Raw genomic sequence first — 23,272 nt, forward strand, 5'->3', positions numbered from 1 at the left:
GTCTTTCTTGTTTTCTTATTTTCTTTAAATATTTTACTTATTTGAGAGGTAGAGTTACAGACAGTGAGAGGTAGAGACAGTGAGAGAGAGAGACAGAGAGAAAGGTCTTCCTTTTGCCATTGGTTTACCCTCCAATGGCCGCCACAGCCGGGGCACTGCGGCCGGTGCACCGCGCTGATCCGAAGGCAGGAGCCAGGTGCTTCTCCTGGTCTCCCATGGGGTGCAGGGCCCAAGCACTTGGGCCATCCTCCACTGCACTCCCTGGCCACAGCAGAGAGCTGGCCTGGAAGAGGGGCAACCGGGACAGAATCCGGTGCCCCGACCGGGACTAGAACCCGGTGTGCCGGCGCCGCAGGTGGAGGATTAGTCTAGTGAGCCGCGGCGCCGGCCACTATTTTCTTATTTATTAAATTGTTCATTGTAGAATAAAATTACCTTACTAAAATTCAGTTGTAGTACTATCATTACTATTACATCTCTTCTTTCAATGTCCACATTTATTTTGTAGGTTCAAAGGGGGAAAAAAATGATGAAAATTAAAACCAAGTTCTAATCTTGAGTTGGTGTAAGACTTCTCAGCCAGGACGATGTCTGGGAAGGAGGGGAGCTCGGAAGAGCCGGAGGATCACGCCGGTGAGCTCAGGAAAGGATCGCGATCGCTGTCGCTGGAGGAGCCTGGGTTTAGTCAAGGAACAGTAGATGTGTCACAGGAAGCTTCTGATGCCTTGGAAGAGAAGCCTTCTAGTCCGGTTTATACACCTGCTCCTGGGAGGGATACACTCGACTCAGCATCTTCCTCTGGAAGCAAGCCTAAGGGAGATGAAGAGACCAACCGTCAGGTTTCTGAAGCAAGTCCTGGAGATGCCAGCCCACGGTCAAAACCAGGAACTGCACAGAATTCGTCATCGTCGGTAAATGAAACTGCAGACTCTCAGGTTTCCGCTGACTTCCTGCTGTGTGAGACGGTCAGAAAAGCGAGTCCACAGACCCCTGAAGAAAATCAGCAAGGACTTGACTTCGAGTCGGATAACTTCACAGTTCACCTCGAGGCCAAAGGGCTACAAGAATTCCCAAAGGATATTTTAAAAATCAAATACGTGAAATATCTGTATTTAGATAAGAATCAAATCAGAACTTTTCAAGGGACGGACCCAGGTGACCTGCGAGGGCTTGAAATTCTATCCTTACAAGAAAATGAGTTATCATCCCTTCCATCTGAAATTCAGTTACTTCATAATTTAAGGATATTAAACGTCAGTCACAACCAAATAGCACATATACCCAAAGAATTATCACAGCTTGGGAACATCAGGCAACTCTTCCTTAGTAACAATTACATTGAGACATTTCCCTCTGACTTAGAAAGTCTGGGAAACTTGGAAATACTAAGTTTGGGTAGAAATAAGATGAGGTATATACCAGACACGCTGCCTAGTTTAAAGAACTTGAAAGTTCTCAGTCTGGAATATAATCAATTAACCATATTTCCTAAGTCTCTGTGCTTCCTTCCAAAGTTAATTTCACTAAACCTTACTGGAAACCTGATAGAGAGTTTACCAAAAGAAATCAGAGGGCTGAAACATTTAGAAAAACTTTTCCTGGATCACAATAAACTTACTTTTTTGGCAGTGGAAATTTTTCAGTTATTCAAAATAAAGGAACTCCAATTGGCCGACAATAAGTTGGAACTTATTTCACACAAAATTGAGAATTTCAAGGAACTTAGGGTTCTTATACTTGATAAAAATTTGTTGAAGAATATACCGGAGAAAATTTCCTCCTGTGGAATGTTGGAATGCCTGAGTCTAAGTGATAACAAATTAAGTGACCTGCCTAAGACTATCTATAAGCTCAAAAATTTAAGAAAACTCCATGTAAACAGAAATAATATTGTGAAAATAGCTGAAGATATCTCACATCTTAATAAGATGTGCAGTCTGGAATTTTCAGGAAATTTAATCACAGATGTTCCCATTGAAATAAAAAACTGCAGGAAAATAACTAAAGTTGAATTGAATTATAATAAAATCATCTATTTTCCAGTAGGACTGTGTGCTTTAGAGTCTCTTTATTATTTGAGTTTTAGTGGAAATTATATTTCAGAAATACCTGTGGATATATCTTTCAGTAATCAACTGCTTCACTTAGCACTTAATCAAAACAAACTCCTCATATTTTCTGAGCATTTATGTTCTCTTATTAATCTTAGATACCTTGATCTTGGTAAAAACCAAATAAGGAAAGTTCCACCATCTGTCTCCAAAATGGTATCACTCCATGTACTTATTTTATATTCAAACAAATTTGAAACTTTCCCAGTAGAATTGTGTACTTTGGAAAATTTGCAAGTACTTGATTTTTCAGAAAACCAGTTACAAAGGGTCCCTTCTGAGATCTGTAATTTAAAAGGAATCCAGAAACTGAACTTCTCAAGCAATCAATTTATATATTTTCCTGTTGAACTGTGCCAACTTCAATCCCTGGAAGAGCTGAACATGAGTCAGATAAACGGAAGGAAGGTAAGAGACTGGTGTCTGGGGGCTTTGGAAGGAAGAGGGGATGGTAGCAGATCAGAATCTCAGCCAGAGTGTGTTAGTGTGCACATGTGTTTTAAATTCAGAGATCTTCTATCTGCTGGTTCATTAGCCAGATGGCCACAATGGTTGGACCAAGCCGAAGGCAGGAGCCCAGGAATCCATCCAGGTCTCCCATGTGTGAGTCAGGGACCCAAGAACTTGGGCCATTTTCCACTGGAAGTGGAACAGACAAGACTCCAACAGGCACCCATACGGGATTCCAGTCTTGCAGGCGGCTCTAACCCACTTCATCACAACACACACACATTTAGATTTAAATTCTTGTATTTCACTTAACATTTCATAAACATTTCTCTTTGGTACAGCATAATTCTCTCAATAGTTAGTAGGTGATTTTATGAGTTGTACAACAAATCATCTGTTATTAAGTATTGGAATGTAATTTTTCCTTTTCTTTCTTTTTCTTTTCTTTTTTTTTTTTTTTTTTTTTTTTTGACAGGTAGAGTGGACAGTGAGAGAGAGAGACAGAGAGAAAGGTCTTTCTTTTGCCGTTGGTTCACCCTCCAAATGGCCGCCACAGCTGGCGTGCTGCAGCAGGGGTATCACGCTGATCCGAAGGCAGGAGCCAAGTGCTTCTCCTGGTCTCCCATGGGGTACAGGGCCCAAGCACTTGGGCCATCCTCCACTGCACTCCCTGGCCACAGCAGAGAGCTGGCCTAGAAGAGGGGCAACCGGGACAGAATCCGGCACCCCAACCGGGACTAGAACCTGGGGTGCCGGCACCACAGGCGGAGGATTAGACTAGTGAGCCGCGGCGCCGGCCGGAATGTAATTTTTCTTTATAATAATGCTAGAATGAATTTCTTATAAATACTTGCCTAGCCTTTATCATGTTTGTCTATTTCCGTTGGAAATTTCCCCTGAAGAAAAAACATTTTAATGGTTTTAAGATTTCTCTTTACTCAAATTCAGAGAATGAATTTGATGAAAATGCTTTTTAAAAATTAAAGCATTACTGATTTATATTAAGGTATCAGTAAACTAATGAAAGAAGCCACAGCTATTATCTGGCTATTTTTAATGTTGGGCTGTTATCTAAAGCAATATTTCCTAAAGTCTGTTCCTAAAAACCCCATGAGCTTTAACTCCAAAATAAAAATAAAAAGTATTAAGATAGGGGGCTGGCTGGTGCTGTGGCTCTACAGGCTAATCCTCTGCCTTGCGGTGCTGGCACACCTGGTTCTAGTCCCGGTTGGGGCGCCGGATTCTGTCCCGGTTGCCCCTCTCCCAGGCCAGCTCTCTGCCGAACCCGGGAGTGCAGTGGAGGATGGCCCAAGTGCTTGGGCCCTGCACCCCATGGGAGACCAGGAGAAGCACCTGGCTCCTGCCTTCGGATCAGCGCAGTGCGCCGGCTGCAGCGCGCCGGCCGTGGTGGCCATTGGAGGGTGAACCAATGGCAAAAGGAGGACCTTTCTCCCTGTCTCTCTCTCTCACTGTCCACTCTGCCTGTTAAAAATAATAATAATAATAATAATAATAATAAAAAGATGGGGGGCTGTTTTTGTGATAAACAACATTGAGAAGCTTTGAGCTGTTGTCTTAATCACAACAGGTCCTGCCCTAAGAAAACCACTTTGTCTCCTGTTATCCCATATTTCCCCAATGTATTTGACCTTTTTAAACATTACACCTGTGGCCGGTGCTGTGGTGCAGCAAGTTAACACACTGGCCTGAAGTGCCTGCATCCCATATGGGAGCTGGTTTGAGACCCGGCTGCTCCACTTCCGATCCAGCTCCACTTTATCCAGCTATGGCCTGGGAAAGCAGTAGAAGATGGCCCAAGTCCTTGAGCCCCTGCACCTGCCTGGGAGACCCGAAAGAAGGTCCTGGCTCCTGGCTTTGGATCGGTGTGGCTCCGGCCATTGCGGCCAATTAGGGAGTGAACCATTGGATGGAAGTCTCCCTCTATCTTCCTCTCTTCTCTCTGTGTAACTCTGACTTTCAAATAAACAATAAATCTTAATAAAAATTACAACTATTATATAATAAATTTCCAGAGAGGCTGCAAGGGAATACTTAACTGAAGTAGATAGAATGAATAATGATACAAGCTGTGTTTAAAAAATTGCTTTTGGGAGCTAGTCTTGTAGCACAGTGGGTTAAGCTGCAGCCTGTGAGACTGGCGTCCCATGTGAGCACTGGTTTGAATCTCTGCTGTTCCATTTCTAGTCCAGCTCTCTGTTTATAGTAAAGCAATGAAAGATGGTCCAAGTACTTGGGTCATTGCCACCCATATGGGAGACTCAGATGGTGTTCCAGACTCCTGGCTTTGGTCTGGGCCAGCCCTGACCATTGTGGCCATTTGGGGAGTGAACCAGCAGATGGAGGATCTCTCTGTACCCCCCCCCCAACCCTGCCTTATAAATAAATAAATCTTTTTTTAAAAAGTTGCTTTTGTACTGACAGACACTTTTTAGTTCTGCAATGTAATTGTCAGCTATTTCCTTGACTGATTATCATCCCCTCACTTTCTACTTCTTCATCTTTACTGTGGGTGTCTCCAAGATTGTGACCTTAATTTTCTCATTTCTGTTATGTCCTTTCTATCTCCCACACCTGCTATTATTTACATACAAAAGATTCCCAAATCTACATAATCAGAGGTAATTTTGCACAAGTGACCTAGCCTCACAGTCTCCAGTTTCCCCTGGAAATTCTGTGTTCTATTCTTCAGTTGTCTCGAAATCAACTGTTTTTTCTTTCTAGCATAACTCTATTCAAAATGTCTCCGTTTCTGTTTGTGATACCAACACTTTATTCATACCCACAAGGCTAAAATCATGAAACCACCTTTTTTTCTGTCATAATTAATGCCAAATCTTAAACCAAAATTGTCTTATTTTCCCTCTGAAGGAGCTCTCGGATTATCTCCTCATTTTCCAATGTCACTGTCTCCATTACCCTGGAAGCCTCCTGGCCTCCTAGGCATCGTAGTTGGACTCAGACGTCTCTACTGCAGCAGCCTCATCGGAGCTGTTGGTTCCATCCCAGAGGATTGCTCTCCGTGCCTGACACCTGCTTTTCAGGAATCCAGATTGCATATCTACTGCTCACTCCAAGTGGGTGGTTGTAAGAGGCACCTGTCCACATTGTTGCAACATCATTCCAAAGGTCACTGGATGAGAAAAAAATATTTACAAGAACCTTCCTTGAAAGACAGGCACTTAGCCTCATGGTTAAGATGCTGGCTAAGATGCCCTTGTCCTACATTGGAATACCTGGTTTCTATACTCGGTTCCAGATACAAATTTTTATTTGAGGCCACATTGAAAACTGGGTGACCCCACTATTTTGTTTGTTTGTTTGTTTTCATCTATTTGAAAAGCAGAGAGAGAGATCGCTCATTTGCTGATTATTCCCCAAATGCCCATGTCCATAACAGCCAGGGCTGGGCCAGGCAGAAGCCAGGGGCCAGGAACTCCATCCAGGATTCCCACAGGGGAGCCAGGGGTCCAATTAGTTAAATCATCATGTGCTGCCTCCCAGAATGCATTAGCAAAAAGCTGGATTCAGAAGTGGAGATGTTGGGACTCTAACCAGAACTGAGGATTCAGATGTCTCAAGCAGCTTAAACCACTGGGCCACAATGTCAGCCCCAACTCCATTACTGAGCATTTACCCACAATGCATTATGCTTGGGAACACATGCATGAAAAAACTTTCAACATGTCCGTAACGTCACTTAAAAACCCGAGGGAAACGCACAAGGTCTAAACGAGAAAAATGTTAGTGGAAGCACGAATAAAGAGAACAAAGGTAGGGCTGAGTAGTAGTTGGTAACAATTTCAGGGAGGAGGAGAAGCCAAAGCAGTCAGATTTAGGGAGACAAGGAAGGAACAGGAGGCAAACATCGAGTGTTAGGAGGGTGAAGGAAGTGGGTTAGCAAGCCACAGGGTGGAATTCCTAGCACTGGTCAGATTGGGGAGGTACTTAGATATACAACACAGTATCTTGTGGATTGTAGCTAGGAGAGGATATCCTGCCTTCTTAAAACAGGTAACAAACAGAATTATTTCCTCCCATGGGATTTTTAGAAAATATTTAAATATTTTATTCATACAAATACTTATTCATAAAAGTTTAATTTTTGTTACAGTTAACAAGAATCCCAGAAGAGCTCTCTAATATGACTCAACTTAAAAATCTTGATATCTCAAATAACGCAATCAGAGAGATTCCAAAAAAGATGGGGGAACTGAGAAGTTTGGTTAATTTATATGCACAAAACAATCAAATAAGTTATCTTCCACCATCATTTCTATCTTTAAATAATCTCCAACAACTAAACCTGAGTGGTGAGTAGCATGCATAATCAGTAAGTATAATCCATAAGCAGAGTGTTACTGTCTGCTAGCAAATTTGGCTGATAAGATACAGAATAGCATAGTCAGCATAATGTATTCAGTGCACCCTGGAGGAAAATGGCTATCCTAGGTACAAGAAATGAGAGAGAAGTACAAGATGCTGGTCCTGCCCTGAGGGAGATGATAATCCAGCCAGGGAAGGTGAAGGTCCCGTCATTTCATTTCTTTTCTGTCTTCCCTGCCTATTCCTAGTCATTCGGTGTTGCTTCCCTTTCTGAAGCTGACCTCACCCTCTCTCTGCACGTACATACACAGTGGCAGGTCAGCGTTTCCTCTGCGTCCCCTGCTCTGCGGCTTCTCTGGAAGCTGAGAGCTGGATTGGAAGAGGAGCAGCGGGACTTGTTGCCTCTATGGGATGCTGGCACTGCAGGCAGTGGCTTTACCTGCTATGCCACAGTACTGGCCCCAAACATTTTATTTATTTATTTATTTATTTGAAAGGCAGAGTTGGGGGAGAGATAGAGATAGAGAGAGAGATGTGTGTGTGTGTGTGTGTGGAGAGAGAGAAAGAGAGAGAGAGAGAGAGAGAGAGAGAGAGAGAGAGAGAAACGGAGACAGATCTTCCCTCTGCTGGTTCACTTCCTAAATGGCTGCAACAGCCAGGATTGGGCTTGTCCAGTCTCAGTAAGGAGCCAGGAGCTTCTTCCAGGTCTCGCACATGGGTGCAGAGGTCCAAGCACTTGGAACATCTTCTGCTGCTTTCCCACGTGCATTAGCATAGACCTGGATCAGAAGTAGAACAGCCAGGACTCGAACTCTTGCCCATTTGAGTTGCTGGTGTTGCAGGCAGTATCTTAACTCTTTATGCTACAATGCCAGCCTCAACAATTATGTTGCTTCTTCTTTTTTTTTTTTTTTTTTTTTTTTTTTTTTTTTTTACAGGCAGAGTGGATAGTGAGAGAGAGACAGAGAGAAAGGTCTTCCTTTTTGCCGTTGGTTCACCCTCCAATGGCCGCTGCAGCCGGCGCATTGCGCTGATCTGAAGCCAGGAGCCAGGTGCTTCTCCTGGTCTCCCATGCGGGTGCAGGGCCCAAGCACTTGGGCCATCCTCCACTGCCTTCCCGGGCCACAGCAGAGAGCTGGCCTGGAAGAGGGGCAAGCGGGATAGAATCCGGCACCCCAACCGGGACTAGAACCCGGTGTGCCGGCACCGCAAGGCGGAGGATTAGCCTGTTAAGCCACGGCGCCGGCCATTATGTTGCCTCTAATTTGTTTGCTATTATAAACATCCTTGTACACTTCTTGGTATGCATCTGCTGAGTTTCTGCAGAGTGTACAGCTGTAAGAATTGTTGAATTAGAGTCTAAGTGAATCTTTAGCTTCACCAGATGTTTACCAATTGCTATCGGTATTTGTACCAGCTAACCACATGAACAGCTGAGGTTATGGCATTGTGCCTTTCAGTTGCAAATAACATTTATAACCAGAGTTTATTAAATGTAGAAAACTGGGGCCGGCGCTGTGGCTTACTGGATAAGGCTACCGCCTGCAGTGCCAACATTCTATATGGGCATCAGTTCAAGTCCCGGCTGCTCCACTTCCAATCCAGCTCCCTACTAATGGCCTGTGAAAGCAATGGAAGATGGCTCAAGTCCTTGGGCTCCTGCACCCATGTGGGAGACCAAGAAAAAACACGTGGCTCCTGGCTTCGGATCAGCCTAGCCTCAGCCATTGCAGCCATTTGGGGGGTGAACCAGCGGTTGGAAGATCTCTCTCTCTCTGCCTCTGCTTCTGCCTCTGCCTCTCTGTAACTTTGCCTTTCAAATAAATAAATAAATCTAAAAAAAAAAAAACAACCCTGAGAGCTATGTGCATTATGTGTATAACATAAAAATCATAGTATATAATCATTAGGGTCTGATTCTTTAACTTACCACTTGGTGATTCATCAAAGTTGTATATGCCAATAGTTTTGCCCCTTTTATTAGTGAGAAGTATCCCATTATCTGAATATATATAAGTTATCCATTCAGTAGATAAAGAACATCTGAGGAGTTTCTGGGTTTGGTGATTATGAGTAAAGTCATTTGTACTCAATTTTTAATTGAGTATGATTTTTCATTTCACTTGAATTTCACAGAAAAGTATAGCTGAATTGTGATTAAAAGGTCAAATGTTAAGTATATATACAGCTTTATAGGAAACTACCAAAATGTTTTCCAAAGCGGTTATACCATTTTGCATTCCCACTGCCAATGTACCAGAGTTGCAGTTACTCCTATTTCAATAACTCTTGGTCTTGTCAGATTTTGATTTTTTATTCTAATAGCAGTATCTTACTATAGGGTTGGTTAATTTGCATTCATCTAGCACCTAATGATATTGGGCATATTTTCTCATACTTATTCTTTGTCATTTACTTGTTCAGAATTTACAGCAATTTTTATTGAATTCTTTGACTTCTGCATTTTATTTTCAGGGTTTTTTTTTAAATGTATTCAGAAAATATTTTCTTCTAGGCTGTGACTTTTCATTCTGTTAAAGCTTTTGAGAAGCAGAAATTTCTTTTTTATCAATTATTTTTATTTATGGATTGTGATTTCAGTACTGCATCTGAGAGATTTTTGAAGGTTATAAATCTTTTTCTTCTATATTTGTATCTATAAATTTTATTTATTTTTCATACACACACACACGCACACACACTCCCTGGCTGTCGGCGATATTTGGGGAGTGAAACATCTCTCACTCTCTGTCTCTCTCTACCTTTCAAATACATAAAAATAAATTTTTAAAAATTAAGGAATACAATCTTATTTATAACAGTATCAAAGGAACAAAAATACTTAGGAATAAACTTTTTTTAAATTTGACAGGTAGATTTATAGACAGTGAGAGAGAGAGACAGAGAGAAAGGTCTTCCTTCTGTTGGTTCACTCCCCAAATGGCCGCCATGGCCGGTGCTGCGCCAATCCAAAGCCAGGAGCCAGATGTTTCTTCCTGGTCTCCCATGTGGGTGCAGGGGCCCAAGCACTTGGGCCATCCTCCACTGCCCTCCTGGGCCACAGCAGAGGGCTGGACTGGAAGAGGAGCAACCGGGACTAGAACCTGGCGCCCATATGGGATGCTGGCGCCACAGGCAGAGGATTAACCAAGTGAGCCATGGCACCGGCCCCCTTAGGCATAAACTTAATCAAGAAGGTGAATGTGTACTGAAACTATCAAATATTATTGTAAGAGATTAAAGACATACTGGAAACATATCCCATGTTCATGTAACCTTACTGTGGTTAATAGGTCCATACTATCCAAAGTAATCTCAGATTCAGTGTAATCCCTATCAAAATCCAAAGGCTTTTTTTTTTTTTACAGAAATAGAAAAAAATCCTAAAGTTCACAGACTACAAAGGCCTTCAAATAGCAAAAATAATCTTGAGAGAGAAGAAAATGGAGGACTCACATGTCCTGACTTCGAGACTTTATAAGGCTCTAGTAACTAAAGCAGCCTGTAACTGGCATGAAGACAGACACACAGACTGAGAGCAAACAACATTCCACGCACATGTAGCTAAATGAACTTCAGCAAGGGGGCTGCAGCTACTCCATGGGGAAACGACAGTCTCTCCAACAAATGGTGTTGGGAAAACTGGGTATATACATGCCAAAGAATGCGCACCTGCACAGTCAGCTCCCTGGGAGTTCCAGAGGTTTGGGGACAAATGTCAATTGCACTGTATCTAAGTACTGTTACATTACTATAGGTGTTATCACTCTAGTAGTAATGTTGTAGTCAGAAAAGATGAGCTTCTTTCTAATTTAGAGGTTCTCTACATTTTTAAAAATATTTATTTATTTATTTGAAAGGCAGATATACAGAGACATAGAAGGGAGAGAGTGCTGGCCCCAATGTTGGTTTCTTTTAAAAATTTTATTTTAAATGTATTTGAAAAGCAGAGAAACAGAGATTGCCTATCTCCTGTTTCACTCCCCAAATGCCTGCCACAGGCACTATGGACCACACCAAAGCCCGGAGCCCGAACTCAACCCAGGTCTTCCATGTGGGTGGCAGGGACTCAACTATTTGAGTTACCACCTGCTGCCTTCCAGGGTGTGCATTAGCAGGAAGCTGGAGTGGAGAAAAGACAGGGCTCAGACCCAGGCACTGCGATATGGCTCGTGGGCATGCCACGCTGTGGCTTATGTGCTGTACTGAACACCCACCCCTGTGATGGTTTCTTAGCCTGAACAAATGTAATATGATTACATGAGATAACATTAGGGGACACTAAATCTGGGCGAGGAGTATATGGGAACTTGCTACAATCTCTGTGACGTTTCTGTAAATCTAAAATTATTTTATTTAAAACATCATCATTACATCTCTCTGTAAAATGTTTTGCTATATGGTAAGCCTCTTGTCCCATTTTGCCACCCCTAGGAGAAAGAACCACAGCTATTTCTAGTTCTATACGCCCTTCTTTTCACTGTAGCCCAGGGTGGGGGAACTGTTCTTATCCTCATTTATAACATCCTTTGTGGGTCCTACAAAATCACCAACTTAAAAATCAGCTTGCCATGGGTGTATTGAATTTCAAGTCCCAAGATAGTGGCAGCCTTGGCAGGGCCAGACCAAAAGATTTTGCTGACTTTATATGGCCCTCAGGTGGGATACACCCACCCCTGCTCCAGTGCATCAAGGGATCAGGGATCAGTAAGAACTTAGGACTTGCCAGCATTGTGAGAGTGCTCTAGAACTTTGCCAACAACACCTAATAGATTCTTCTTACACAGGCATTGTTCGTCTCCATAGCTTTCTTTTAGTGTGGGGGTGTAACTCGATTATAACATTTTTCTACTAGGAAATAATCTGACAGCTCTGCCTGGCGCTATATGCAATCTTTCTTCACTGAAGGAGATAAACTTTGATGATAACCCTTTGCTGAGACCTCCAATGGAAATCTGTAAAGGAAAACAGCTATATACTATCGCACGCTATCTACAGAGGGCAGATGAAAGAGATGGTAGGTGATGAATGATTTCCTATCTTACAAGTAATTTTCTAGGTATAAGTTTAAAGATAGTTTGCTCTAATCGGAGGCTTTCAATCTAGAGGAGACATTAAAATATTTATCATCTCCCCTTTTCTGAAGGTTAGGAGTTTATTTTGATAATTCAGATTAACCCAAATCTGTCTGTACAGATTGAGCCACTGAAAACAGACAAATCTGACTGGAGGAGTGAGCCTTAATATGCCCTCTCAGAGGTCTGTCATCCTGGTCATGTCCAGACTCAGAGAATCTGTACCTGGTTTCTTCATTCGTTCTGATCTGCTTACCAGAGGTAGATGTTCTGAAAGACCTGTCTGAACTTGAAGGAAGTCCACAGATCCCTTGCACTTTGGGGCCCACCATGACTGCCCGTCTGAAATCCTGGGACACTCTTCCACTCTCTAAACTGGAGCTCTCCTTTCTCTGTGTCTAAGAAGCCTTCACTCTACAGACCTGGCACCCAGTGATGGCAGGGAAAAGCTAGCATTGGAGCTGTTTTTATTCCGCGATTAACAAAGGACATGGAATCCGTTTCTTAAACTTTTACTTAGGGGACTGAGATTTCATTTAGAGCATTAGCATGCTATGTGGCCTGAGGGATTAACAGAAATTTTTTGAAGTAGAAAGACTAGAGCACATTTGAGATGATATTGTGGGGGATGAGAAATTTCTAGTTCTTGAAAACTCATATAGCATATTAGTTAACAAAATGATAATTTAGTTTGAATTAACTAGAAGCTTTTAAAAAGCTCTAGTATCTGAGGCAATATTTATTAAATAAGTTATTTGAATATAAATATGCATGTATACACCATATTTATAGTAGATGTGAACTTGGTTTCTCAAGTTGGTATATAAAGAAGCACATTTTAAAAAGTCAGAATTTAAAGAGAGTCACATTCTGAAAGAATTAAGGAAACGATTTGGAAATCTCTTGGAAGTTGCTTATAATGTCCTTTTAAACAGCTGTTTTTAAGTTGTAGGATTTTTTGGATTTTAGAAGAAATGGAACAGAGGATTAAACTTTTAATTCATATTTTAGATCTACATTGTCATGTTCAATTTTACTTGACATAAACATTTGATAGTAGCTTAAAGGTAAGAAAACTAGATATAACTCAAAATAGAGTATCTTTTTCAAAAGTGATAAATTTTCTTTTATGCTCATAGAGAAAATCTTAGAGAAGACATTCAAGATAGTTGCCAACAATATCACTGAGACAAATTTTGTATTTTTGTGTCAAAAAATGAATCTGCCAATCTCAGACACTGATATGCCTACAAAGAGGTGGGTATGAATGACAACATTTGGTACAAATTTATTGTCCTGTTCTGGTTTCTATAATATTGATATTATATGGTTTTGGAATATTCATATTAACATAAACTCTAATTTTCTGTAGATTTATTTTAGTTGATTACATACTTGTGATCCATGTAAGGAGACCTTGTAGTGTAGAAAGTTAAGAGCAAGGGCTTCGAAGACACCGACCACTTGGTTTTTAATCTCAGCCAGCTTAGTGACCTTTAACTTCTCTGTGCCTCAATTTCTTCACTGGTAAAATGGATATACTTACCTAACAGGGTTGTCTTGAGGACTAAATGAGATCAAGCTATAGAAGCTGTAGTACAGTAGCAGGAATATACTGGCTTACAGTAATAATCCAAAATAAATATTTGGAGGGAATGTAAGTGAATTGGTTTTCTGTAAAGATGCAAAGGATGAGACGGAGCTAACCTTCACTTTCTGTGTGCCTAGCTCTGTGCTAACCTTTCTTACAGCCTCTCTTCATGCCCACTTCAATCTGGTAAGTCAGTCTGAAAAACCTAGACACACAATATTTAAGTAATTTAAAATAATTTCCTAAATTGATAATGAACATTATTATTATTTTTTTTCAGCACTGTTTCATTAAATGAGAGAGTCTATCAAGCACTTGTTAAATGGAAAATGGAAAGTAACAACTTACCACTAACTGCTGCTGCTTTAAAAGACCAACTAGTTCGGGCATTAACTATGATAGGAGCATATGAAATTATGGACAAAATAACAGCTTTAAATCTTTTTACACGTGCAATTAAATTCTAGCCAGTTGATCCATAATAAAAATTGAACACTTATAATGCAAGAGGGTTGCTGAGCCATCACTGCATTTATACAAGATAATTGTGTGTCACATTGGTTTTTTTATGCATTCCTAATATATGATGACAATTTATGACTACCACATACAATGTTTTGCCTTAGAATGATGAAACTAAATTTGAAAGTAATTTAATTTAAAGTTTCTAATGGGACTTTGGTGTAGTGGTTATGCTTTTAACCTCTTTGAGATCACTTTTTTTTTTTTACTATAACTTTTTTTTTATTTAGTAAATATAAATTTCCAAAGTACAGTTTATGGATTACAATGGCTTCCTCCCCCCCATAATTTCCCTCCCACTCACCCCCCCCCCCATCTCCCACTCCCTCTCCCATTCCATTCACATCAAGATTCATTTTCAATAATCTTTTTTTTTTTTGACAGGCAGAGTGGACAATGAGAGAGATAGACAGAGAGAAAGGTCTTCCTTTTGCCATTGGTTCACCCTCCAATGGCCGCTGCAGCCGGCACACTGCCGCCAGCGCACTGTGCTGATCCGAAGCCAGGAGCCAGGTGCTTATCCTGGTCTCCCATGGGGTGCAGGGCCCAAGCACTTGGGCCATCCTCCACTGCACTCCCGGGCCACAGCAGAGAGCTGGCCTGGAAGAGGGGCAACCGGGACAGAATCCGACGCACCGACTGGGACTAGAACCCAGTGTGCCAGCGCCGCAAGGCAGAGAATTAGCCAATTGAGCCACGGCGCCGGCCATTTTCAATAATCTTTATATACAGAAGATCGATTTAGTATATATTAAGTAAAGATTTCATCAGTTTGCACCCACACAGTAACACAAAGTGTAAAATACTGTTTCAGTACTAGTTACAGCATTACTTCACATTGGACAACACATTAAGGACAGATCCCACACGAGAAGTAAGTACACAGTGACTCCTGTTGTTGACTTAACAATTTGACACTCTTGTTTATGGCGTCAGTAATCTCCCTAGGCTCTAGTCATGAGTTGCCAAGGCTATGGAAGCCTTTTGAGTTTGCCGACTTCGATCTTATTCAGACAGGGTCATAGTCAAAGTGGAAGTTCTCTCCTCCCTTCAGAGAAAGGTACCTCCTTCTTTGATGGCCCCGTTCTTTCCACTGGGATCTCACTCACAGAGATCTTTCATTTAGGTCGTCTTTTTTTTTTTTTCCCCCAGAGTGTCTTGGCTTTCCATGCCTAAAATACTCTCATGGGTTCTTCAGCCAGATCCGAATGCCTTAAGGGCTGATTCTGAGGCCAGAGTGCTATTTAGGACATCTGCCATTCTATGAGTCTGCTGTGTATCCCGCTTCCCATGATGGATTGTTCTCTCCCTTTTTGATTCTATCAGTTAGTATTAATGAGATCACTTTTTTAAAAAAGATTCCTTACATGAGTGAGATCATATGATGGTTTTTTTCTTGTTTGAATTATTTAACTTAACATAATGATCTCCAGTTCTATCGATGTTGCTGCAAATGACAGTATTTCATCCTTTTTATATTGCCCAGAAGTATTCTACTTGTGAGTGTTCCATATTTTCTTTATCCATTCAACAGTGGATGGATGCCTTAGGTTGTTTCCATTTCTTGGCTTGGTGAATACTGCTGCAATAAACATGGGAGTGCACTCGTCTCTTTTACAAACTGATTTCATTTCCCTTGATATATATACTCTGTAGTGAGATTGTTGGATCATATGGTAATTCCATTTTTAGTTTCTTTTTCTTTTTTGTGGAACTCCATATTGTTTTCCATGATGGTTGCACTAATTTACATGATTCTCTCTGTTGATATAATGTATCATGTGTATTATATACTGAACTATTTTTTTTATACCTAGAGTGAATTCCATTTGATCATGGTGAATAATCTTTTAAAACTGTGATTAGATTTGGTTTTCTAGTATTGTGTTGAGGAATTCTGCATCAATTTTCATCAAAGATACTGGCCTGTGGGTTTCTATTTTTTGTTGTGTCCTGGCCTGGTTTTGGTATCAGGGTAATACTGGCCTCATAGAATCAGTTTAAAAAGAATTCCCTCCTGTATTTTAGAATAATTTAAGAATAATTTGTATTAGTTGCTCTTTAAATGTCTGGTAGAATCCAGCAGTGAAGCCATGTGGGTGCTGAGCTTTTCTTTGATGGGAGAATTTTTATTACTGAGTAAATTTCTTTTTTTTTTTTTTTTTTTTTGACAGGAAGAGTGGACAGTGAGAGAGAGACAGAAAGGTCTTTCTTTTTGCCGTTGGTTCACCCTCCATTGGTCGCTGTGGCTGGCGCATCGTGCTGATCTGAAGCCAGGAGCCAGGCGCTTCTCCTGGTCTCCCATGCGGGTACAAGGCCCAAGGACTTGGGCCATCCTCCACTGCCTTCCCGGGCCATAGCAGAGAGCTGGCCTGGAAGAGGGGCAACCGGGATAGAATCCGGCGCCCCAACTGGGACTAGAACCCGGTGTGCCGGCGCTGCAAGGTGGAGGATTAGCCTGTTAAGCCACGGCGCTGGCCATTACTGAGTAAATTTCATTACTCACTATTGGTCTGTTTAGACAGTCTATTTCATGAATCATTCTTGGTATAAGATGTGTTCAGGAATTCTGCATGTCTTCCAGGTTATCAGATTCATTGGCATCTAATTGTTCATAACAGACTAAAAAGCCTTTGTATTTTCTGTGGTGTCCATGGTTATGTCTCCCTTCTCATCTTGGATTTTATTGATCAGAGTCTTCTTTTCTTAGATAAGGGTATGCCAAATTTGTTTATCTGTTCAAGGCTCCAGCTCTTTGCTTTTTTTTTTTTTTTGGTATTTTTATCTCTATTCATTTCATCTGTGAATTTTAGTATTTCTTCCCTTTTAGTTATTTGGGGTTTGATTTATTCTTACTCATGTAGTTCCTTGAGATGCAGTGATAAATTGTTTATTTGAAGTCTTTCTGCTCACTTGATATGTAGGCACTGATTGCTATAAACTTCTCTCTTAGTACCACTTTCCCCTTAGATTTTGGTAAGTTGTGTTTTAATTTAAATTCATTTCAATATATATTTAAATTTCTTTTTTTTTTTCTTTCAAAGGCAGAGGAACAGAGAGAGAGTTTCCATTTACTAGTTTCCTCCTCCAAATGCCTGTAACAGCAGACTGGGCCAGACTAAAACCAGGAACTGGAAACACTCCCACGCTGGGGCAGGGACTCAAGTACCTGAGCTATCATCTGCTGCCTCCCTGGGTGCACATTAGCAGGAAACTGGAATCAGGGTTGTAATGGGGACGCAAACCCAGGCATTCTGATATGGGATGTGGGCATTTCAAACAGTGGCTTGATAGCTATGCCAAATACCCATCCCTAGATTTCCTTTTTAAATTTCTTCCTTGATCCATTGGCTCTTTTTTTTTTTTAATTTTATTTAATGAACATAAATTTCCAAAGTACAGCTTATGGATCATTTTAGCATATATTAGGTAAAGATTTCAACAGTTTGCACCCACACAGAAACACAAAGTGTAAAATACTATTTGAGTACTAGTTATAGCATTAATTAACACCTAAGAATAATTGTGTATTAATTACAGAGTTCAACCAGTAGTTTTAAGTAGAACATAAAAAATACTAAAAGGGTAAAGTATTAAGTTCTTTTTTGTTGTTTCTTAATAGTTATTATTATTTTTTATTTAATAAATGTGAATTTACAAAGTGCAACTTTTGTATTATTGTGGCTTCCCCCCGCCAACTTCCCTCCCTCCCGTGGCCCTCCCCTCTCCCACTCCTTCTCCCATCCTGCCCTTTATCGAGTTTCATTTTCAATTACCTTCATATACTGAAGATCAACTTAGTAATATACTAAGCAAGGATTTCAACAGGCTGCACTCACACAACCGCACAAGGTATAGGGTATTGTTTGACTAGTAGTGTTTTTAAGTTTCATAGTAAAACACATTGAGGACAGAGATCCTACGTAGGGAGCATGTACCCAGTGACTCCCATTGTTGATTTAACAATTGGCACTCTTATTTATGATGTCAGCAATCACCCGAGACTCTTGCTATGAGCTGTCTAGGCTATGGAAGCTCCTTGAGTTCACCGACTCTGAACTTGTTTAGTCAAGGCTGTATCACAGTGGAGGTTCCTTCCTCCCTTCAGAGAAAGGCGCCTCTTTCCTTGATGGCCTGTTCCTTCTGCTGGGGTCTTGTTCACCAGGATCTTTCATTTAGATTGTTTTTTTGCCACCGTGTCATGGCTTTCCATGCCTGTGAGACTCTCATGGACCTTTTAGCCAGATCCGAACGTCCCAAGGGTTGATTCTGAGGCAGGAGTGCTGTTTTGGGCGTTTGCCATTCTATGAGTCTGCTGTGTGTCCTGCTTCCCCTGCAGGATCATTCTCTCCCTTTTAATTCTATCCTTCGTTATTTGCTTACACTGGTCTTATTTGTGAAATCTCTTCGACACATACCCTATCTTTTTGATCGGTTGTGTATTTATACTTATCACTTTACCAAGTGCGCTGGCATTGGTACCTGCCTCCTTGGTAAGACTGAGTTGAAATCCCCTGGCACATTTCTAGTTTCACCACTGGAGGTAAGTCCGAGTGAGCATGTGCCAACCTATATATCTCCTCTCTCTCTTATTCCCACTCCTATGTTTAACAGAGATCACTTTTCTGTTAATTTTAAACGCCATTGGCTCTTCATAAGTAACGTTTTTAAAAAAGATTTATTTGAAAGTCAGGTTACACAGAGAAAGAAGAGGGAGGGAGGGAGGGAGAGAGAGAGAGAGAGAGAGAGAGAGAGAGAGAGGTCTTCCATCTGATGGTTTACTCCCAAATTGGCCACAATGGCTGGAGCTGTGCCGATCTGAAGCCAGGAGCCAGGGGCTTCTTCTGGGTCTCCCATGTGGGTGCAGGGGTCCAAGGACTTGGGCCATCTTCTGCTGCTTTCCCAGGCCACAGCAGAGAGCTAGATTGGAAGTGGAGTAGCTGGGTCTCGAACTGCAACCATATGGGATGCCAGCGTCTTAGGCTAGGGCGTTAACTGGTTGCGCCACAGCGCTGGCCCCCATAAATAACTTTTTCAAGGTAGATACATTTATATACTTCCCAAGGTTTTCCTCAGTATTGATTTCTACTTATAATGCATTGTGGTCAGAAAAGATGCTTGCTATGATTTCTAGCTTTAAAAGCTTGTGGAGATTTTTTTTATGACCTACCATATAATCTATCCTGGAGAATGTTCCATGTGCTATTGAGAAGAATGTAAATTCTGCAGGAACTGGATGGAATGTTTTGTAGATGTCTGTTAGGTTCAGTTGATCTAAACTGCATTTTAACTCTGCTGTTTGCTGATTCTTCTATATGGATGATCTACCCATTTCTGCAAGTCGGGTGCTAAAGTTCTCTATTATTACTGAATTGAAATTAATCTCTCTTTTAATATTTGCTTTATATATTGATTGGATATACACTTATAAGTTGTGTTATACTGGTTGCATACATAATTATTTCTTGTTTTTTAAGAAAGGTTTATTTGAGATGCCGAGTTACAGAGAGACAAGGAGAGACAGAGAGAGAGATCTTTCATCCACTGGTTTACTCCCCGAATGGATGCAACAGCTGGGGCTGGGCCACGCTGAAGCCAGGAGCCAGGAACCTCCTCCAGATTTCCCACCTGGGTACAGGGGCCCAGGGACTCAGGCCATCCCTGCTGCTTTCCCAGGCGCATCACCAGGGACCTGGACCAGAAGTGGAACAGATGGGACCAGGACCAAGGTTTTAACACACTGAGCCACAGTGTCAGCCCCTGAATTGAAATTTTTATCACTATATAATGAACTTATCTGTCCCTTTTCACTGTTTTTTTTTTTTTGTTTGTTTGTTTGTTTTTGTTTTTGCTTTTTGACAGGCAGAGTGGACAGTGAGAGAAAGAGACAGAGAGAAAGGTCTTCCTTTTCCGTTGGTTCACCCCCCAGAGGCCGCTGCGGCGGGCGCATTGCGCTGATCCAAAGCCAGGAGCCAGGTGCTTCCTCCTGTTCTCCCATGGGGTGCAGGGCCCAAGCACTTGGGCCATCCTCCACTGCACTCCCGGGCCACAGCAGAGAGCTGGACTGGAAGAGGAGCAACCGGGAAAAGAATTCGGAGCCCCGACCGGGACTAGAACCTGGGGTGCTGGCACCGCAGGCAGAGGATTAGCCTATTGAGCTGCGGCACTGGCCCCCTTTTTACTGGTTTTGATTTAAAACCTATTTTATCTACGAGAGGTGTTTAACCTAGTGGTTAAGATGCCCGCATCCCATATCAGATTGGCGGGTTCAATACGCACCTATGAATCTTGTCTCCAGTTCCCTACTAATGCAGACCCTAAGAGGCAGTAGGAATGACTCAAGTAGTTGGGTTCCTACCACTGAAGTGGGAGATGAGGACTGAGTTGCTGGTTCCTGGCTATGGCCTAGTCCAGTCCTGGTCACTGCAGGTATTTGTGGAGCCAGTTTTGGGAACACTCTTTCTCTTTATCTCTCTCTCCTTGCTTCTTTAATTAAAAAAAAAGTTTTATTTGATATAAATATAGCTACTCTTGCTTTATTTTGGGTTCTATTTGTATAGAACATTATATTCCATCTTTTTATTTTCATTCTACATGTGTCTTTACAGGTGAAGAGAATTTTTTGTAAGTGGCATATATTTGGCCTTGTTTTCTTTCTTTCTTTTTTTTTTTTTAAGATTTTATTTATTGGAAGGCAGAGTTACAGAGTAGGGTGACAGAGAAATGGAGAGAAGGCCCAGGGAACTCAGAAATCTTCTGAGGACAAGAAGAGAAGACTTTACTCAATTCTTTAGGTATTGAAGGCAAAGTCTGATGCCAAGTGTTTGGCATGGCTTCCTAGCCCTAAAAGTTTCAAAAAGTCAGTGTAAAAGAAAGTCAAATGGCCTGCACCCTGACAGCAGCAGTCTCTGCTGGAAGGGCACGAGTTGGAGTTGGAGCCTCTCCCCAGTCTGGAAGGCAGCCAACACCAGGTGCTTACTGACCGCTCTTCATTCACTTATTGGTACCTCCTCAGTGGGAAAGGATAAGCCACCAGTTTCCAAAAAGCCCAGGTGCTATTCCACCCACCATCACTGGAGGGCCCCAAATACCACGACCGATCTCCACTGCTTCCCATCACCCACACTGGACAGGTGCTCAGCAAGCTCACCAACCATAGCACCATCACTTCCTGGGTACCATCTCAGTTTGATACTATAGCAAGAAGCTGGTTCCCAGCCCACCAGAAACATCATCACTGAGAACAGGCAAGACATTCAAGTAGGAAATCTACCACATCCACATTTCCAAATCTAACCTTGGGAGAACACAGTCTTCTGATTCAGAGACACTGGGGATCCTTTAATCAGGGAGTGCCCCAGATCAATCAGAAAAGGAAATTTCCAGGAAAACCTTGGTTCCAGTGCTCAGTCCCCAAACCTATGGGGAGCTGTCAGTGTAGCACTTCAGAGATTATTTTCTGTGTTGTAGCCGGTGTCCAGACCCCAAACCTATTATTTGTGAAGAAAGAACCCATTCCCTCAGATCAGAAGGAAAAAAGCCTTCAAAGCTTCTCGCTCCACATTGCTACTCCTAACAGCTCAGGGCCTGGGCCTGTTTTGGTTTTAGACCCACCCTGTGATAAGTATGAGATAAGGGAGGAGATGATGGCACCTGTTTGTTTATTTCAGGAATGGAAGGAAGCTGAGCAGATGTCATTCCTTGTGAAAATTGACTAGATCTCTCAGACATCATTCTTCCTCATTAGCATTTTCAAGAAATTGCTGATTTTCATAGAGTTGCCAAGTTGCACTTCTGGCTCACAAAAGAGTGTATCAATAGGATAAAATAGAAATAACATTGGGGCCAGTGCTGTGGCATAACAAGTAAAGCTGCCGCTTGCAGTGCCAACATCCCATATGAGCATCGGTTCAAGTCCCGGCTACTCCACTTTCGATCCAGCTCTCTGCTATGGTCTGGGAAAGCAGTAGAAGATGGCCCAAGTCTTTGGCTCCTGCACCCACATGGGAGACCTGGAAGAAACTCCTGGATCCTGGCTTTGGATCAGTGCAGCTCCATCCGCTGCAGCCATCTGGGGAGTGAACCAGAGGATGGAGGACACCCCCCCCCCCCCCACCTCTGCCTCTCTATAACTCTACCTTTCAAATAATAAATATTTTTTTAAAAATCAGTTTTAAAAAATATATTTTGGCCGGCGCCACAGCTCAATAGGCTAATCCTCCGCCTGCGGCGCAGGCACACCGGGTTCTAGTCCCAGTTGGGGCACTGGATTCTGTCCTGGTTGCCCCTCTTCCAGGCCAGCTCTCTGCTATGGCCCGGGAGTGCAGTGGAGGATGGCCCAAGTGTTTGGGCCCTGCACCCCATGGGAGACCAGGAGAAGCACCTGGCTCCTGGCTTTGGATCAGCGCGGTGTGCCGGCCACAGCGCGCCGGCCACGGCAGCCATTGGAGGGTGAACCAACGGTAAAAGGAAGACCTTTCTCTCTGTATCTTTCTCACTGTCCACTCTGCCTGTCAAAAAAACACTTTTTTTTAACTACAGCCCATCACACAGGTTTGATTCCTCATGATAGTTAAGTGTCATGAACAGTTTCACTTCCTGTTTTTTCTTTTATTTGTGGTATTGTATTGTGGTATTTTTTGTTAAAAATTTAAAAATATCTTGTAGTGTTTAGGTGTACATAAATAAGGGTTGGCATTGTGGCACAGCAAGTTAAGTGGCCGCCTCTGATGCCTTCATCCCCTACGGGTGGTGGCTTGAGTCCGGTTGATCTACTTTTGACCCAGCTTCCTGGTAATGTGTCTGGGAAAGGAGTAGAGATAGCCCCAAGTAGTTGGGCCACTGCCATCCACTTGGTGACCCAGATGGAGTTCCAATCTCCTGGCTTCAGCCTAGCCCAGCCCAGGACGTTGTGGCCATTTGTGGAATGAACCAGTTGATAAAAGATCTCTCTGTCTGTCTCTGTGACATCTCTATGGATGGAAGACCTCTCTGTCTCTACCTCTCTCTGTAACTCTTTCAGATAAATAAAATAAATCTTAAAAAAATGCATATAAAGGTGCCAGCAGTGTGGCAAAGTGGTTTAAATAGCTGCTTGCTATGCCAGCATCCCATATGGGCACTGGCTCAAATCTCAGCTGCTCCATTTCCTTCTGGGAAAGCAGTGGAAGATGACCCAA

At 42.2% G+C, this 23,272-nt stretch overlaps 1 protein-coding gene, 1 long non-coding RNA gene and 1 pseudogene across 2 annotated transcripts in view; 2 read left to right on the forward strand and 1 right to left on the reverse strand.

Moving 5' to 3' along the window:
* LOC133749779 (uncharacterized) overlaps positions 1-23,272 on the reverse strand; it is a 68,334-nt gene that overhangs the window by 32,130 nt on the left and 12,932 nt on the right. The window lies entirely within an intron of this gene.
* LRRD1 (leucine rich repeats and death domain containing 1) lies at positions 561-14,038 on the forward strand. Its single transcript, XM_062179112.1, has 5 exons — positions 561-2,519; positions 6,694-6,892; positions 11,761-11,922; positions 13,120-13,237; positions 13,852-14,038. The coding sequence occupies exons 1-5, from the start codon at positions 588-590 to the stop codon at positions 14,036-14,038; spliced, it is 2,598 nt and encodes an 865-aa protein (XP_062035096.1). The 5' UTR covers positions 561-587.
* On the forward strand, positions 15,547-21,811 carry LOC133749956 (RAD9, HUS1, RAD1-interacting nuclear orphan protein 1-like; annotated as a pseudogene).

Source organism: Lepus europaeus, chromosome 20, assembly GCF_033115175.1.
Source record: "Lepus europaeus isolate LE1 chromosome 20, mLepTim1.pri, whole genome shotgun sequence".
Lineage (NCBI taxonomy): Eukaryota > Metazoa > Chordata > Mammalia > Lagomorpha > Leporidae > Lepus > Lepus europaeus.